Below are 18039 nucleotides of genomic sequence, written 5' to 3' on the forward strand. Positions count from 1 at the left end.
GTATGTACAGTGTTCACCAAACAAACACACACTATGGATATATATGATTTGCTGCATAAATAGCGTAAATGCACATTTAAAAACAACATACAAAAATCTCAGTGAGTTTTAAAAGATATAAACATATACAGTAACAGTGAAGACAGGTTTCTTTCAGAGAACTTTTATTTCACAACATGTCAATATTCAGTATTTCAGGTAAAGAATGTCTTCCTCAGCAGTATTCATCATCATCATCATAATAGTAATAAAATATCTTCTGCAGTCACCAGGATTTCATGTCAATGCAATTCAGAAAACAGTCTGACAGGCTGTTTACATTGCTGCATTCTGTCTTACAGAAGCAAGGAACTGTGTAAATTGGTGTGCAATGTTAAAATGATATTTCACTTTGGAGGAAGAGTTTTGAACTTTGGATAATTTCCTGTGTCTAGTAGCAGAGTTTGTACAAACAGGCAATAACAAACATATATTTTGCACATCAGGCATCCTGATGTACATTATATGCGACGACAACTGGTGATGAACCGATTCCAAGTATTTTCAAGACAGTTACACATAAACTTTTCTGCACACGTACAATATCCTGCAGACTTGTAGTACTGTAAATTTGTGTCATCAGTTTGCCATAAATTTCTTGCTGTTACATATTTATAACATTTATATTTTTATATATTTCTATGTTGCATACACTGTAGACTATGTTATTTTTCTTTATCAATCATTTCTACAACCTAGTTTTTACATTTTGTGTTAAGAATACATTTAAAAAATGTATTCTTAACAAAAATTATTTGTTTTCTAGTATTTCCCACCAAAGTCAGAGCAAACTTTATTCTATTTTAGATTTTATGGACTACTAACATGGACCACTACAGTCACAATTTACTTTTATTCAAAGATTTGAGTCTAGAAGAATCAATATTCTCAGTTTTAAGCGCACTCACTCCTATGTAGGTGAATAATATGTAATTTTCACTGTGTCACAGTGTAAGTCTTATTTCCTGTTTGTTCAGTGTAGGAGAGAAAAGACTGAATAACATGACCAACAGATTCACAGAGGTTCCAGTACTGGAAGTTAACCACTTCTGTTGCCTCTAGAGTCAAAATGTTCCACCAAAGTGAAATATCATTATAAAAAGTCAAATAAAAGTCATACAATCATGTGTTTTATGCACTATTTACAAGCATGAATAAGCATTAGCTCTATCATTTTGCTGTCATCTTCATTAATGATGCTACTACTCAAAGCAATATATCTGATGTTAGAGATGATTTTCTACAACACCTTGTGGGTGATCTCTTGAATCGTAAAGGTGCTAAAATATCACAGCAACTCAAGGCTGTTACAACAAGAGAACAACTGTTTCAGTTTGCACACACACAAAATTTCACCACTTTTGCTAGAGGCGACTACAGAGCTACAGAACATTACTTTGGATATCTCTAGTTTACCATGAACACTTGCTCAGACACTGGTCAACTTCCCGTATGCTTTCTTCATCACTTTCATAAATACTATTCCCCAATAAAACTCCTGTCCTGTCATCTGTCTTGGCTTTCACATCTCTCTTGAAGATTCTGCTCAGTCTGATTGGTAAACATACAACTAAGGATTGACTAGGCTAGATGTTGAATAGCTTTAGCTTTAGATTTGGGACTGAAAAGGAATCAAGAAGACATCAAATCCAAAGACTAAGCACGCAAAAATCTCTCATTCTTAAGTCTTTGAGCCATCCACAACGTGCTACTTTCTAAAAACAACTCTTCTCTCAATAATAACACCATCTAATCGTTCAACTATTACCAGTCACAGTTTGTATAAGTGATGCTAATGAATGAGTTTTTCTGTTTCTTTGTTTCGTAAGAGTTGCTCTGTATTAAATAAGTACAGTTTTGAGGATTTCACTCAGTGGTTGCACTGGGAAATGATCAATCATTTGAATCATCACATTTAAGGTAGAGTGTGTTTTTACATTGTATTTTGAGCTCAGGCAAAGAGTTAAATCCAAAAATCTACATTCATAAAATACTTATATGTAACTTCACAGCAGCAGAGTGTGTTGTGTTAAAGGTCATTAACATAAGTTATAACCAACAGGGACTTGTACACTCAAATGGCATTGCCCATGTTCAGTCATTTTAAGGTAAAAGTGACACAAACAAATAACTCAGTGTGCCAGTTTCATTAAAATATGCCAAGTATCTCTCAGCCAGACAACTACATTTTAAAATAGAAAAGACATGAATAAATGTAAAAGTTTACCTTCATTGAAACCAAGAGAGCTTCTGGCAGCTTCTAGAAAATACAATATTGTAATAGCACTTTTAGAGTAGGAGCCTGTCCTCTTCCCATAACACTTCATTACACTCCAGGTGAAAGTTAACAACCTGCTATTAGGAGCCAGTCCCTAAATCAGCTGAACAAAGAAAACTTTTCTGAGTATGGCACACAAAAACAAAGAAAGAACTAGATTAAAGGTTGTGTTAAGAAAAGAAAATTGCACTGTAAAACAGTAAGAGAAACAAAAGGCATCCTCCACAGGCAGAGACAAACCTAAAAATGTTAGTTATTCTGGACGAGCAGGATACAAACTAAGTACAGCCAAACATCATACTTCTGTTTCTTAAAAACTAGCCTAGGTTTTATTTTAATGCCCATGTCTCACTCAAACAGAACTTTCAAATATCACAGCAGTTCTGTTTCTACTTTCTCCTATTAACTAACTCAACAGTGAATGAACAGTGATCACATTTATACCCAATCAGCCTTTACACATGAAGCTTTTGTAATTTGATTTTAAAATTTTGATCTGTATTTGATTAAATTGCAAACAGAAGGACATACACAGTAAAGTACTATTCAAAAAAATCAACATGAACCAGTGTGCTGTTTTTCCAGGACTCAACCTGAGGCTGACAGAGAACAGAAAAGTGGATCGCTGCTGTGGGAATCAACCACTTACTCAATGATAGGAGCTGAGCGATCGTTGGTGACGGTTTTTCTGAGTCGTACATGGGCGAATGGATTGGGCCTGAGGGAAAGAAAAGATAAAAATAAAAGGAATCATATAATGAATGACAAGGGCATGAATATCTGCAGTATTCCTATCTATCTGTTACGGCTAAAAGAGACATCAGGGGCACCCTGGTGGCTTATTACTGTAAGACACAATTATTATGTAATTGTAATATCCTCAGTTGACTTCAACGGGGGACTTTTGTTGTGTTGCTAACCTAATTTCCTGTCTCATCTCCTCTTTCAGCAATCTAATATGTGTGAAGTAATTGTTCATCCTCAACCTTGTCAAGTTAGTGTTCCCTGGTGATTAAAGGGGTACTCCTGAGAACCTGAGACATCCTGACATTTAGTCCCTAGTCACACCCCAAAACACTGGATTGCACAGTTCCCATGATGCAAATCAATAGCATCTTCTATTACTGTAGACCTTGCCTACCTGGTAAATGTCTGTGAAACTCAGTGTCTCCAGTTCATAACGCAGACTTTCTCTCACAAATTTCAAGCAAATCCAACCCTGAAGACATCATCAGGGTTATTTTTCTGATTAACTTTCTGGTCACAGGCTGACAAGTACTGTGAGTAAACTGATGTTCACGTGTAAAATCGGTGGAGTGTCCCTTTAATTGCACACCTGAGTACCTGCAGGTTGCTACAAACATACCTGGTTGGGGAGGGTGGTGGAGAGGCCAAATCTGCAGTGATCTGAAACACAGAAGAAACAATGTTAATTATTAGATTCCTGTTGTTACTCTATACTCTATCTCTGTCATTAGTATGAACAGTGAGGGTCAAGCACATTCACTCTAACCCTTTACCCCCCCACACACACAGTTTCATGTCTCTGACCTTGTTGCTGTCGGCCATGCTGTACGGGCGCGGGCGGAAGGTGCTGACCCTCTGGGGAGGAAGGGAGCGCTCCTCCTCTGACTCCGGGGTGAGACCCGGTGACACCAGCTTGTCGAGCTGGCCGGTACTAGTGCTGTTAGCTTTAGATAAGAAGAGTGAGCTACAGGGGAAGGTCACAGACGTAGAGGAAAGAATACACAAGAAAGAAAAGGAGGAGAAAGGAAACACGATGAGAGATGGCAGATGTTGGTTCTGTGTGAATTCATCAGCAATGTTGTTGGTGTTGGAAGGAGAAGTGGAAAGACTGAAGGGCAAAACAGTGTTTCATTCTGCAGTTTATGTGCTGCTGTGACTTTCTGTGTGTCTGGTATGAAAGATGATTGACTTATTGAGAATACGGATGGAAAAGGGAAGAGTGAACATGAATCCCTTCTTTAAAAGACTGAAGGGAAGTGGAGGAGCATCAAAGTTCATCAACAATCTTTAAGCCCTTGGATATTTAGTGTTGACTTACCTCTCGAGGTGATCCATCTTACTGTGGTGTGGCTGAGTGTAGGAGAAAGGGAACCAGCCTTTCCTGTGAGGGAAAATGTTATTGAGACCTTCCAGAGTCTTTTAATTTTGTGCATTTTAACAATGCTAAAAGCTCAAACTCTCCTTCAGGTCATGCAGCATTTAATTCAGGGGTTTTCAGTAGTTTCTAGTTTAAACAGTGAGTGGTTTATAAAACATACCGTCCGGTCCGTTCATTTTGACCGTAGTGCCACCCGTCTCTGGGCTCAGAGATGAGCAAGGTGATGTTGTCACCAGGCAGGAAGTGCAGTAAACAAGCCCCACCCCCGACTCCAGCGCCCTCCGATGCTCCAGGAGAGTGAGCAAACATGGCTTCCACACGTGTAGGTCCAGATAAAGGCAGCATCCTGGGAAGACTAGAGCCTGGAAAGAGGAGAGAAAGAAGAAAGGGTTGGGGATGAAGACACATACACACACAAGCACAAACATGACAGCCATGCTGCGTCACATCTTACCCTGAAAGCCACCCAGCCTCATTTCACTGACAGGTCTCCTTGGCAGCGGAAGCGTGGCTGTAGCGCACATTTCAGCAGCCTTCAGCAGCCAGGGGTTGTGTGATGGTGATGAAGCATTGCTCCCTCCTGGTCCCACCTGTTGGTGCAACAGCTGCACAGGAGTCATGGCCCTGGAGAGAGGAGCGCTGTGAGGCAGCGGGGGACTGTGAGGAGCACTGTGTGGGATGGGGAGGGTCATGCCATGCAGGGAGCTGCTGGCCGGGGAGATCTGGCTGAGTGACATCACGGTGGAGGGGATGAGGCTCGGGGAGAGATTGGACGTGTTAGTGGCCAGGAGGAGGGAGGTCTGCTGGGCCGAGGCACCGGACGTGGTGGGAGTGGGAGTGGATGCGGCCGGGCTGGCGCTGCCGCTGGCACTGCTGTCGGGGTGGGGGCTGGCTGACGCACTGACAGGTGTGCTGGTGTGCTGAGGAGAAGCTCCTCGTGATGAACCTCCAGCAGCTCCTCCGGTGGATGATGCAGAGCGGAAAGTCTGGGGGGAGCCCTGAGGAGGACAGGTGTCACTCTGGGAGGATGAGGGGAGCGAGCGCTGCTGCTGGGTGCGGCTGGAGTCTCCGTTCAGCAGAGGAGGGACTTCTTGAACAGAGAGCCTCTGAAAAACCAAGAGGAGAAGGTTTTCAAAACCTCATTGGACTTTTCATCCTACAACCACAGTACACTTCAAACATCCAACCTGGACTTACCTGTTCTGGCTGAGCAGAGCCGAGCTTGGTGTGGCGCATGACCTCGGCTATCCCAGCAGCCCCTGAGCTCTGAGGCGCAGTGTGACGCAGCAGGTTCAGGGCGCGCTCTGGGAGTTTTGTTGGCTGAGAACACGACTGCTGCCAAGATGACAGTTTCTGTGACAGAAGCTCTCTCACCTGGGTTATTTTCAAAAACAAAGAGAAAACCCCAACACTGTTAAAAGCTGACATCCCTTAAATTTTTATTGTCAACAAATCCAATCATAAGAACTTAAACAGGGGGATGAGAACACATACTTGTTACTAGGATACATTAACTGGTGGTTGTGGTCTTTTCATGGGTTTTATTGACAGTAGAAATACAAACTAGATTTATACAAAGCTGAGCGGAGTCCTGACTAAATAAACAAGAAAATGTGACCAGATCACCTTGGAGTGGTAGTTGATGAGCAGTTTGGTGACACAGCACTGTCTGTCCACCAGGAAGCAGTATCGCCTCCTCTCCTCAGTGAGCGCTGACTTGTAACCGGCGGCAACCAGCGTGTCCAGTTCGCCTTGGCGACGACTCATCAGCTCCACAAACTGGAGGAAAAGTCACACACACACGTAAACCCTAACATACGTCGAGTAGAATACGCAGAGCGACCTTTAATTCACGTTGTAAGGAGAAAGGAATAACATCACATCCTGCCTGTTACATAATGATAACAAATCATAAAGTACTGTCTTCGTGACCTTTCCTTACACGCCGCTCTGATTTCTCATTTTCAGCCTCTGAGTGCCCAAATCCTCTCGCCCTCTTATATCACTCATGTTTCTTCCAGGAAAACATTTTGCACTAAGTTGCTTGTTTTCTGAAAAATCAGCTGAGGCAGATTGTTCTTTAATCTCATTCACACCGACCTATTTCTCGCACAAACGCTCACACAACTCTGCTTTTTAAGCTGCTGTAATGCTGAGTGAGATATTTAGTATGTGTTTGAAGGATTTCTCAAATGAAAGATCACTGTGTCTGACTCACGTGTTTGTGCATTTTATATACTATTTGTTTCTTATATACTGTGTGCTTTCCTTTGTGTTTCCATGTGGGGCTCTGGGCTTCTGTTACCTGCATCTCTCTGTCTCCATATTTGTTGGGATGACGACTGCCCTGACTCTTCCTGCGGAGTTTCTTGAGCTGGGACTGGCAGCGCTCGATAGACTCAGATTTCGACCTCCGCTCACTCTGGTATTTCTTTAAAGTGGCCTGATGGTAAAGCAGATATAAATAAAAAAGTCAGAGGATTTATTATGATTCATGTATAGAATGAGCTATACAAGTTTCCCTTCCAGTCAAATAAATTAAACTAACCACTTAGAAGGGAGCAAAACCCTGCTTTTCTCACAATTACTCAAAAATAGATTGACTGTGTTTTAGAAAATAAGTGTCTGTGTGTAATTTGCATGTGAGATATTCCAGTAAACGTGTTATCATACTGTGAGGTATTTGATGTCCAGCTCCAGCTTCTGCTCCAACTGGGCGAGCAGCTCGGAGTGAAACAGTTTCAGCTGTTGATGAAAAGACCCACGTACAGCATTTTAAAACAAGCACACTGACACATCAACATCTATGTCAAATTGTTGACTGTAGTTTTTATCAGACTGGTAGCTGCCCAGAATGATCCTGTAAAACCAGCTGTTTGATGCTGAGCCCCATTTCATTTATTTCAACATCATGTGAGTTTTTAAATGTTTGCTAAAAGTCAGAAATGTTAAAATATCTATCAATGAACACAGTGCATTGCAATCTAAATCACAATTTCAATATTTAACCAAATAATCAGTATGTTATTATTCATTAAAATCATGAGATGAACACACTGATGCACAGTCTTACCACGTCCTCCAGCTGCACCTGAATTTGTCTGTGTACCTCGGCCATCTGAAACAGCGTGTCCCCTGTGAGGAGCAGCACAGCAGTGAAGGCATCAGCATCACATCACAGAAGAACAATCAGATGTTTTTATTTGTTACATTGCATCTTTAACCTGTGCAGAAGTTGTTGCACTGTGTGTGTGGACAGTCAGAGCCAAAAGCTGAAACTACTAATATCTGTGTACATCAGTTAAAATGTCCTAAAACTTGCTGCTTTGACACAATTTCTCATTTACAAAGTGGCGGTCAGCTGTGAGTCCCTCCCTCGGTCACACAGCACTGTAGTATGTGGTGGCTGGCATCTCGCCCTCCGACACTCCTGCCTGCCTCCCCCGCTGTTTTCAGCATTACAATGAGATCATGTGGTGTTGTTAATCTCCCAACAATGACCCTACTCTCTCCCTTTCCCTCTGTTCTCTCTCCCTCGCTCTCTCTCTCTATGCATTTCCTCATTCCCTCTTGTCTTCATCTCCTCACCCACCAACACATGCAGCGGGTCCACAGACTATATACAACATCTCACCAGCTGTCACATTGACTCTATAAACTTTATTAGGTCTGGTGCCAATTCATTTTTATTTTCTCCTCAACTCAGTCCTTCTCTTCTGTCCTCTCTACCAGCCGCCCACTCACCCAGCTCCTTGGAGCCTTGGCTGTCGCTCGCCAGTTCTCCAAGTTTCACCAGGGCATCAAAGTACCCTTTGGCAGCCACGGTTACTCCTGAAGAAGAGAGCAAATTATCTGTATAATCTGTATAAGATTAGGTTTAGAGTATAGATCTTCCTTTATATTTCTGTCAAACGAGTCAGTAATTTAAAGCTTACACCTTTACTGCATTCATTACTCCATGTGAATCAGAAATACAGCCATGAAGACAAATCTAAGTCTCCATGAGTTAGCCTGTGTAAAACTAACCTGTCAGGGCTTTCTCATAGTGTTTCCCCATGGTCACAAAGTTCTTCAGACTGGGGTTGAACTGATCCAAAATCCCCTGTTGGCAGGAAACATGATGGACAAATTCTGACATGCAAGTCTGTCAAGTGTTTCAACATTTCAAAGCCACTCAGTGCACACTGATCGTGTATGTGAGAAACTAATATTTGCATCCTTAAAAATTATTCCCTATATGGGGGAAGAGTAGAGTTATACCTTGTAGACATTTTCTGTCATCTTGTTGACCTCTTCGGTTCGAGACATTTTTTCTTCTCTCACGGATTCACTGCCACTATGTGCGTCTGTTTTATCTCCTCCTGTTGCTGTTCAGGGTCCTAGGCTTTAAAGTTGACACAAATCCCCTACAAGAGAAGATGAGCAACAACATATAGCAATTAGTGATTATTCATCAATCACTCCTAACATTTCAACCAAAAACTAGGGCCAAATACTGTTTTTATATTAAAAGGGACGTCAGTGTGATTACAGTATTTGTAATTATCTAATCAAACACTGATTGGGTCTAGATGATAAAATGTGAGGATTTTCAGGTTTTCTTTGTTGTAAATGACACTAAATTAAATGTATTTGGGTTCTGGACACATGTAACAGAAGCTAATTTTTCACTATTTTCTGACATGTTACACACAAAACATACACAGCTGTAACTGTCCAGAGGGACACAGGACCTCCTCAAACAGCTGTAATAAAAAATGACATGGAGGTTTTAACTATCAAAACGGCTTTTACGGAGTAACTACAACATTTCTCAGCAAAGGTCTTCTCAAATCTTCATCCCAAGCTTCTCTATTCAGTGTTATCTTTCTATGATATAAGTTGTGAGATTCAAATCAGCCAGAGGATTTTTGAGGCCACTGAACCGTCATGACAAGCGATGAGAAAGTCACACTGTCTTGGTTTCTGTCTGAGGGCAGCAGTGTTATTTTCACATGAATCCCCTCTGAGTCTCAGCTGCCAGTTTCTACATTATCGCCTCACAACACTGTGACAACCCAAATATTTCTCCTAGATTCGTGTGCCAGACGAGTTATACCATTTCAGATAAGAACAATGGGCTCCTCGAGTCCAAGTCACAGGTGTCAGAGCACTGAACAAACACGCCGCGACAATGTTTCCTTGGCGGAGAGAGGACGATCAAGAGGGGGGACTCCTCCGAGGTCAGAGGATTTCCAGTCTGGATTTGATGGCAAAAAAGACTCACTGAAACCACTCGGTTTTCCCCTGTGCAGCCCTCCTTTGTTATCACACTGAGATTACAGAGAAAACGTTGACCCAGATCAACTAATGGTATATGACACAAAGAAAACATTTCCAGACTCTTGCTCATTAAGGCCACCCGGGTGTAGTTTGTAATTTGTCAGAGCGGCTGAAAGAGTCTGCAGGATAAGACTGAGAAGTGGGAGCTTTGTCCTAACTCTTTTTTTTTTTGTCACTTGAAGAGTTTTACATCTATGCATATGCTTTAAAATGACAATAACATGTAATACTGAAGCTAGATAAAGTGTGTATATTTGAGCTTAGTGGGATTTAATTCTAAGAAATAAAGTGCTGTTTGTTTCAGGATGCAACAGGAACAGTCTGCAGGTGGTTGGGGAACTGATACAGAAGGTGCATTCATGTGGGCTAGCCTCTTTAAATTTGCTCTGCACTTAAAAACCATTAAAGGACATAAATTCACACAGATTACAGCAATGGTAAATGGTGTTTAAAGGATGCATGCAAGTACAGCTGAAAAAACTAAAAACGGTGTGGTTGATCAACAGAAAAATAATCTGCAACTATTTAATTGTTGATGTCAATCAAATCTCCTAATTTTATACAGATCTAATGAGTTGTTCTGTATTTCACTATAAACTTAATATCTTTGGGTTTTGAATTTCTGGTTGGACAAGACAAGACATTTGAAGGTGTCACTTTAAACTTTCCCATTTTCCCACTATTTCTTTACACTTTATAGGCAAAATAATCAACTAAAACAGTTCATCATCATCATTACTTGCAGCTCCACATGCAATGCTAACAGATACTTCATGGTGTTTTTAAAAGTATCTGCTCTATTCTAAGGTGAAATAGCTCCAGATCTCAATGCAATTACCTCCTACATTTCTCTAAAGATCAATTCATGTGTAATACTGTAGTTAGAAAGCAGTCCTCTGGTGCTAAATGGACCTTTTCTTCCACACCATCTCATCTCATTTCAACAAACCACATCAAAGGCTACAGATGAGTGAAGTCTTTTCACTCACTAAAACTCATGCAAAGTGTCTTAATAATAAAGAGAACCTGCTGAAAGGCCTGTTTTAAGTAGAAAATATAAATAAATCAGAGCAGTAATTGCACAGTGGAGGGTTTTTTCCCCCCTGAATGAAATGCACCCTGCCATTTGCCCACACTGTGCAGTGCAATAACAGCTACCTGTTGATCTCAAACGCTCGGCTCCGGTCCCATTTGTGCAACAGTAACAAATAATTCAGCTACTTTTAAAAGAAGAGAAGTTACATACCTTTTCTGATCTCATTGTTGGGAACGATAAAGGCTTCCTGCGCGTCTTTGAGTGTTTAATGAACAGTACAACACCCCCCTCTTTTCTTCCTATTAGGCTACTTTCCCTCTCCGTTAGTTAGTGGGGGGTTGTTTCATCCAGCAGAGCACTAAATCTCAACTCCCCTCCACCCCTTTTTCACATGGCCCTCTCCCTCTCTCTCTCTCTCTCTCTCTCTCCCTCTCTTTCCCTCTCCTCTCCTCTCTCTGCCTCTCCTCACTCCCAGGAATCGGGGTCAGATATTTGGTGCCGTTCAGTACCTCTCCTCATTACTGAGCCGATTATCGACATGCCTTCACGCCCGCAAAAAAAAAGTCCATAAAAACCACCGACAACCCCCCCACCTCCACCTCCACAACCAGCTCCCTGCCGTTGGAAACCACAGTCAGCCTCCCATTCTGCGTCTGCCTCTCTCTGTCTCCCTCTCTCACTCGGGCAGAATAACAATGAGCTAACGGGACCTCGTCTGAATAGCAGCGGGAGGAGAGAATAATGACTTGAACTTTTTCAGCCAAAGACAGAGCAGCAGCACAGGAAAGGCCTATCAGTGGCCTACATACACCCGGCCCATCACACATTCCTGCTCCCCGTTCTCAGAGGGAAGACAGAGAAGGAGGAGGAGGAGGTGGAGGCCCTGCATGGACACAAGCCTTTTATTTACTGCAATAAATAACTGATGAAAAGATTAAAGGTTGAAACATAAAGGTCTTTGAAAATGGTGGAAAAGGTTTAGGGTCAGGTGTGAGCTAATATTTTTAACACAGCGGTGAAAAGTAACGAAGTATATTTACTAAAGTGTTGGATTAAAGCATCACTCACTTATTTGTACTTTACCAAGACTACAACCAGGCCTTAAGAAATACTGAAGTTCAGAGTCCCTCTACTGCACCACCTGCCAGTCATGTAAGGATCAACCAAAAACCAAAAAGGTCTTGTAATTGTAAAAGCGATTCTACTTTATATTTCTACTCCACTTTGTTTTAAGGAAAATTGTGTAACTTTTACCTCTCTATGTTTATTTGACAGTTACAGTTATTAGTTACAGATTGAAAAAGGATGATTGCTGGTCAAAATGTGGTCAAATTTAATCACATTTAGTCCTAAAAACACTGGAACTGGCTGATAAATTAGATAAATTAGAGTTAGACCAATAATCAAAAATACAATTAAAAATTAAAACGGTCACTGAGCCTGTGCTGAAAAGCCTGGAGCTTTTCTGTGTGGGTTCTCTCTGTGTACTCCGCCTTCCTCCCACAGTCCAAAGACCTGCAGCTTAGGTTAACTTTCAGTTCAAAAAACACTTGACTTACTTCAAAATATACCAACATAAATTTCTAAAGGTCTTATTCACAGAGGACATTTGACACCTGCACTTTTCCTGATAAAACATGTCAGAAACGTAAACTCTGACAGTAACATTTGATGACTGGGCTGCAGAGCTAGCTTGCATTTAAAATTTAATCAGTAAATGAACACAAAGAGTGGCTGCAACTTTCAGATTATTGTAGCAGATGAGGGTATACAGATGAGGGTTTTCCTCTAAAATGTGGTGCAGTCACAAACCGGTAAAATGTTTATTCATTAATATTTATTCCACATTATGTATGCAGGACCCACGAAACAAGAACTGTGGAAGTCAGTGTGATATTTATTCCTCACTGCTTACTCAGCACAACTCTGACTTTCTCTTAAGGCCCCATTAAATACATAGAGACGTAAGTTGACATCACATCACCTGCATGAGGTCCAGGTGTCTGACTGAAGATGTCTCGTGCTGCAGTTGCAGGTTTTTACCACAGGGTGGCGATGGTATGATATGACTTCCTGTAGCACTTCCCCCTCCACCAGACTGAACATCCACTGTAGTAAAACAAGTGCAGAGTAAAGAGTCAGACTGTGTTACAGTAGTAAATCTGTATCTTGAGGACCAGGACAGGCAGGTAGGAAGTTCAGCTAGCTTTGAATAAAGTCAGTGAATGAGACAGTCAGCACAAGCTGTTTCTACTCAGGTGTTACTTGACAATCTTCACAGTCCACATGCACCTTCCTCACCTCATCACTGCAGCTTACCCACCCACACACACACGGTCAATAACACTGCTCACACTAATAGAGCACATCATATTACTGGACACAACCTTCCCTGTGACCATCCCTTTGTTCATCAGACTTTTTCCATCATCATCAGAGCAGCCTCCAGTTTGCCAGCCGTGGCAGACGAGCGTGCTCTCTGGGGTTCTGGGTCGCTTGGTTCAGCATTGAGGGGAACACTGGGACGTCTGTGGTCTTGTGTCCTTGGACCTGAGCCGCAAAGCTGTTTGTGTCTCGGCTCACTTCCTCAGGGCCTAATTCACACGAGCTAAGGAGATTGACGGACAGGAGACCTCGGCTCACACTGACCTATTAAACAATAAAGATGCATCACACACATCTCTCCCATCCATTCGTCCATCTACCTTCATGTTGGCACGCACTGACAAAACAGACTGGTGTGTCTGAAACAGGTAAGGTGTTTGGGTTTGCCTGAATTTAGACCATCCAGCTGACGTTTTAAATTGCATAGACATTGCATCAAAACATGTACATCAGTATATCAACATCAATAACTCTCTGGATCTGAAATCTGTTCAAGCTGTAACAGAAAACAACAGTGTGTGCTAAAATCAAAATTATTTGTGGCACTTGTGCATTGAAGAAGTGAGTCTATGTAAAAAGGTGTCTCTTTTTATTTCCCTCATTAAAGCTAAATCACAGATGAGGCTGAGGGAGATGTGGGCATAGATGAGTTTTAAAAAAAGGATTTTTACATTTCACATACATGACACTATTATCTGAGATTTATTTGTCAACAATTTAAACCTGTGACATGGTTTATGATACTGTTCAGTGAAAAAATGAAACACTGAGCAGTTACTCTTGATACTGTCCAGAGGGGACAGAACTGACTGCAAGAAAAGATTCAGTCTTTTCTGAAATCATTAATACACAGAATCTAAAAAAGAAGAAGAAGAAGTCAAAGTCAAGGGTGATTTTGTTCAGTTTCTGCCAGTTTCTTCTGCTCACTATAAACAGATAATAACAACAAATGGTTAATATGGTTTTAACAATTCTACTTTATACCAGTAGATCACTTTTTAACAGCCCTTAGTAATAAAATGAACATTGCCAATGTGAAGACCTGACACACAGGAACAGTAAATATAGCATTCATTATCTGTTGAATGACAGACAATACATTTTATAGTGAGTTATACTGAGTGAGAGCAGAGGGCCATAATGTGTGTGGACATGTGTGTGTGTGCGCGTTCGCCTCGGTCACTGGCTTCTTTTGGGGACAAATTTCAGACTGAAGACCAGTTAACTGAGAACAGCTTGTCCAGCTGGGGACAAAAGCCGTGTCCCCATTTGGGAAAAGGCTGATTTTTGGGTCAGTGGTTAGAGTCTTTAGGAAATGAATCAAAGTCTATGTAATGTCCCTGAAAGCGACAGAGATCAACATGTGTGTATTTGTGTTTGTGAATCTTCAAGTTGCTGCAAAACATGACACTTGTAGAGCTTTAATTTATTTCATACTTTTTAAGCCAAACTATTTGTGCCCAGCCTTTAAATCACGTTCAGGCACTTCTGGGAAACCCAGCCCTGTTAATTAAGATGTAATTATACATAATGACGCTGAGACAGTCACAGAGTCAGCAGGGCAGGAACTTTGACTCCTCGCCTCATTCACCCTAGAAGATCACCTCCGTAATCCTCGATACTCACCAGGTGTTAAACAAACTCCTCTGACTGCTCTGACTGTCAGATGAAACTTCTACCAGTAGGAGTTTGATATTTTGAATATTATGTTGAATTTATGAAGAAACAGTGTTTTTATCTTTGCTGCCCTCAGCCTGTCGGTGTTGTTAAGTCAGGTTTTAATCAGAGGCCTGTCAGGGAACAGAGCTCGTGCCCAACATATGCCAGTGAGTCTGAACCTGTTCTCTAATGTTAATGTGAGTATAAGTGTCTGTCCTGTAATCATCACCATGCAGGCTCCATTGTTTGTGTGTTGTGTGATTTATTCTGATCTTAAAGCAGCCATCTGTTGTCCTGCCACTACCTCGCTGGCTGTCAGTCAGTTGAGGAATTAATCAGGCCAATTACTCCTGTGCTGAGATCTAGGTGAGCCGAGTGACGTCGTGCTGGAGGAGTAGAGGCCAATGTTTTCTGTCCTGTTTGAAGGGATGAAAAAAAAAAACAAGGGGTATTTTTTCTAAGTGTTTGTTTAGTATGTAAGAGCAAGGAAATTTAGAAAAAAGCCTCAGCTATACCATAACAAAGGAATAAAAGAAAAGATGGTGGAGATGTGAGTGAGATGCCAAAGTCAATGAAAAAACCGTGTGAGAGGAAAAGAGGTGTGGTCTTCCAAGAAAAAAACAACAAAGAGGAAGGACGGGTGGAGAGGAGGAGAGAAAAGAGAGGTAGAGACAATGAGGGAGGGATAGAAGGAGTTGAGCGCTCCTCTGGAGTAAATCTCTCTCAATCTCATCAGTGTGTGAGGGGGGTTCAATCGCTGCTCACTCACTGCACGTCCACACTGTGGCTACAAGCTGCATCCACAAGGTAACTCTGAGGTAAGGACACTTTTTCAGCATGAATTCAACCTGTGTGTTAAATGTTGCTTTATATTAGTTCAGTCATTTCAGTGAGGTGTAACAATAAGGCTGATTAACAGCCACAGTTTTCCTCTGTATGTATACTGTCACTATTTAGAAGACAGAAACACAAACTTTTTCAAAAAACATGTTTACAGATTTGAGCATATTATCAAAAATGATAAACATGATTAAAATATTATGTGAAACAACTTTATATTTAACATAGCTCAACAGGCATCAGTTTGCATAAGAAAGAAAAGTAACATCCATTTGATTGTTAATTGTCCTTTTAACCGTTTTATAATGTACTTTAGTTTTAATTTCACTTTTATCTATGGTTTTCTTATAGTGGGTATTTATGTATATGTGTGTGTGTGTTTGTTGATTGGAAAGGGAACTTTTTTATGGATGACTAAACTTGAGCCTTGAACCAATCGATCTAAAAAGTATTTAAATTTAATTCATGTCTGTTCAGTCCAGGTACTGGTGTAAACTAGAGGTAGATTTATTCGTTGAAAATGAAGTGATCTTTTAAACAATAACCAAACACAACTGGTTGAAAGAATTCCAAAATAATACATTTTGTACAAAGAAAACAGCTGCAGGGGTTTTTTAGATCCCAGTTTTGAGGACTATGGATTACAACATATTTAATTCACTGTCCTGATGTGTTTCTGAGTGCAGGTGGTCCTGACAGTATATAGAGTGAGGGTGGATGAAGTTTCTTAAGCAAAGAATTGACAGTTTGGCATCTAATATCACAAACAAACATTTTAAACTTTCTCTGATACTTAATACTCCATTTTGCAATATTTGTATTGTTGCACTGCCAAATATTGGAAATGACAAACAAAACTGATATGTTATTTAATGTATAACATCATGGGAAATATAATATTGTACGTGTATAATGTAACAGTGTTGACTGTGGACTGTTCGTTAATGAGCCTGTTGTTCTGGCATCATACAGCTTTTAGTAAAGAGGCGTTTTAATGGTAGCTAGTGTCTCATTTAACACTAAAGACTTACAACAGTATGAAGCATCAGCTACGCAAAATGCAACTGCACGTGATTTATATCGACAAAGACTTTTCTTAATCTCTGCTGTGTCCCGACAAATTCTTGCTGAACTAGTCACCAGAAAAAACAATTTAGACATTGATCTTGTAATGCTCCAGGACGATTAAAGATTTAACTCAAATCTATCCTCTGTCTAGAAAGAATCTGTTTGTTTACAAATGGAAAGTGCTGTATTTTGTCAGAGTCAACTGTTTTTTAATCACAGGTCTAACTGCAGTTGTCAGTTTTTAATTTGAGACTAATCGTACTACTTAAATATCCACCTTGACCATATGGTGCAGGGACGGTGCACGACCCCGGTGTTCACCATGGATTACCCCACACACACACACACACACACACACACAGAGCAACGTGCAAGCCCACTTATCTCTGGCTAAGGTAGCACAACAACTGTTTGTAATTAGGTTAATTGAGTGACCTGTGGGTGGTAATAAACTTAGGGCTAAACAGTGGAGATTGGGTGTGACACGGTTCGGTGCCTTGACCATCTGTCTCTCCTCTCTAAGTCCTGTAAATCACAACAAGTGCACTGCAGATACAGGACATGTTTAATACAAAGGTTGTTTCCCCTTAAAACAGTTTTAAATGTTTACACAGATGCTTCTCAATTAAAACAGGGAATAATTATTCTCCTGTGTCTGCAGCTCAGTAAATCATTTTTGCATCAGTATTTGTGGAAATTTCATTGAAGGCAGACATGATCTTTATCACTAAACAGACTGTATGTTCTGTATGTATTCACACTCTGTTTCATTATTGATAAAGGACGGTGAATCATGTATGAACTACCAACACAAACACACTGAAACACACACACAAACAGACAAACACAATGTAGAGGCTGGTCACTGGGAGCAACAGGTGGTCGGTGAGGTTTAGCAGCCACATCACGTGTGTGCCATTTCAAAATGCCGACCCTGTATAATGAAGGACATGTAACAGTTACAGAAAAGTCAGCTTTGCTTTATGTTAAAGATAAATGAAAAACAGTAACCACATGGAGCTTTTAGGGAACATTTTGGGAACCAGATTTTAAACAAGAGAATGTATTTGCATTAATATTTGGAAATACATCTGTGCTTTACAGTCATCTCATCAAGTCTTTATCATCATCCTCGAGGTGAAATCCTGAATTAACCACTAAAAGCAACTCAAGATCGTGTTATGGTCCCTCTATTAACCTATAGTAATACTAACTGTGGTCTTCTTTGGGGATTCTATGAAGTCAAAACCATCTAAGTAACTAACACTTTAGAAACCAACAGAAATC

General features: G+C 40.8%; 1 protein-coding gene across 1 annotated transcript; it reads right to left on the minus strand.

Moving 5' to 3' along the window:
- Positions 1-147: 147 nt before the first annotated feature.
- Positions 148-11503, minus strand: zgc:158689 (uncharacterized protein LOC791177 homolog). The gene is made up of 15 exons (XM_018680385.2): positions 11011-11503; positions 8703-8848; positions 8469-8544; positions 8187-8273; positions 7516-7577; positions 7116-7187; positions 6748-6885; positions 6069-6221; positions 5640-5816; positions 4897-5548; positions 4603-4804; positions 4383-4445; positions 3869-4028; positions 3684-3724; positions 148-3035 (listed from the first exon to the last, which is right to left on the minus strand). Exons 2-15 carry the CDS (start codon positions 8748-8750, stop codon positions 2963-2965), a joined length of 2004 nt encoding a protein of 667 aa, XP_018535901.1. The 5' UTR covers positions 8751-8848; positions 11011-11503; the 3' UTR covers positions 148-2962.
- Positions 11504-18039: the final 6536 nt, after the last annotated feature.

The sequence above is a fragment of the Lates calcarifer genome, linkage group LG15 (assembly GCF_001640805.2).
Source record: "Lates calcarifer isolate ASB-BC8 linkage group LG15, TLL_Latcal_v3, whole genome shotgun sequence".
NCBI classification, from domain to species: domain Eukaryota; kingdom Metazoa; phylum Chordata; class Actinopteri; family Centropomidae; genus Lates; species Lates calcarifer.